The sequence below is a fragment of the Aplysia californica genome, unplaced genomic scaffold, assembly GCF_000002075.1.
Source record: "Aplysia californica isolate F4 #8 unplaced genomic scaffold, AplCal3.0 scaffold00756, whole genome shotgun sequence".
NCBI lineage: Eukaryota > Metazoa > Mollusca > Gastropoda > Aplysiida > Aplysiidae > Aplysia > Aplysia californica.
Window position 1 is genome coordinate 231498 of NW_004798026.1, and position 1212 is coordinate 232709.

At 46.6% G+C, this 1212-nt stretch overlaps 1 protein-coding gene across 1 annotated transcript in view; it reads left to right on the forward strand.

Moving 5' to 3' along the window:
- LOC101861769 (dystrophin-like) overlaps nt 1-1212 on the forward strand; it is a 9712-nt gene that overhangs the window by 4209 nt on the left and 4291 nt on the right. The window contains exon 2 of the mRNA XM_013088522.2: nt 494-650. Within this exon, the coding sequence (XP_012943976.2) occupies nt 494-650 (157 nt within the window). The remainder of the gene's footprint in view (nt 1-493; nt 651-1212) is intronic.

The window sequence follows — 1212 nt, forward strand, 5'->3', positions numbered from 1 at the left end:
ACACACACACACACACACACACACACACTCACAAACACAATGTAGCGTTAGATTTCTGCCGCACCCAATCTAGGCCAAAGTACAAGATCGCTGGGTTTTTTGTTGTATAATATAAGACTCTAAGCAAATACACCACTGTAAGAGGGCATGTGAGTATGCTTTGATACTCGATTCTTTGTCTTTTCAAAAGGATTTCTTTGCTCAATACCGTTTTAGAAAATGCCTTGCACTGTGGTGGCCGGGGTAGATTTGATGTGAGTTTATTTTGTCATTTAGGACAAGGAAAATATTTCTTCAATTTGTGGCAAGTGGTAACACATCTTTACGTAGCATGCCATGACTGAATTACTTCAGCATGTAATGAAGAATTTATAATCTAGTTTTTAATAATTTGATACAGTATCATGATTTTAAAAAATATGTTTGCAAAAGTGTGGCTCTAAAGGGGTTCTATTCAGTCTGAAGTTGTCATTTTGTTTGTGTGTGTCCACAGCGGTCGTCTGGAGAGTAACGTGGAGCAGTGGTCAAGACTGGTCAAGACTCTCCAGAGCCTGGTGTCCTGGGTCAGTGCCCGGCAGGTGGATCTACAGCAGCAGCAGCCTGTGGGAGGGGACCTGGCCAGTGTCCAGCGGCAGTTGGTGGAGAACCAGGTGAGTGAACAGGGTGGTCGATCGTCACCTGGCCAGGTGAGTGAACAGGGTGGTACATGATCACACGGTATGTCAGTGATGTAGAAGGGTGGTCGATCATCACCAGGTTTGTCGGGGAAGAATCAGGTGAGATAGGTAACTGGGTGGTCAATCATCACCTGTTTTGTCAGTGAGGTAACAGGGTGGTCAATCATCACCTGTTTTGTCAGTGAGGTAACAGGGTGGTCAATCATCACCTGGTTTGTCGGGGAAGAATCAGGTGAGATAGGTAACTGGGTGGGCAATCATCACCTGGTTTGTCAGTGAGGTAACAGGGTGGTCAATCATCACCTGGCCAGGGGAGTTAACAGGGTGGTGGACTATCACCAGGTTTGTCAGTGAAGAATCAGGTGAGATAGGTAACAGGGTGGTCGATCATCACATGGTGTATCTGTGGAGACCAGATAACGTAAAACATCCGTACAGTTTTCATTTTTCACTCGGGGCTGCTTCGACACTGTCTGTCAGGGTCAGGGCCAGGGCAGGGGCTGAAAGTGACACAGGAGCCCAGCAGAGTGATTGG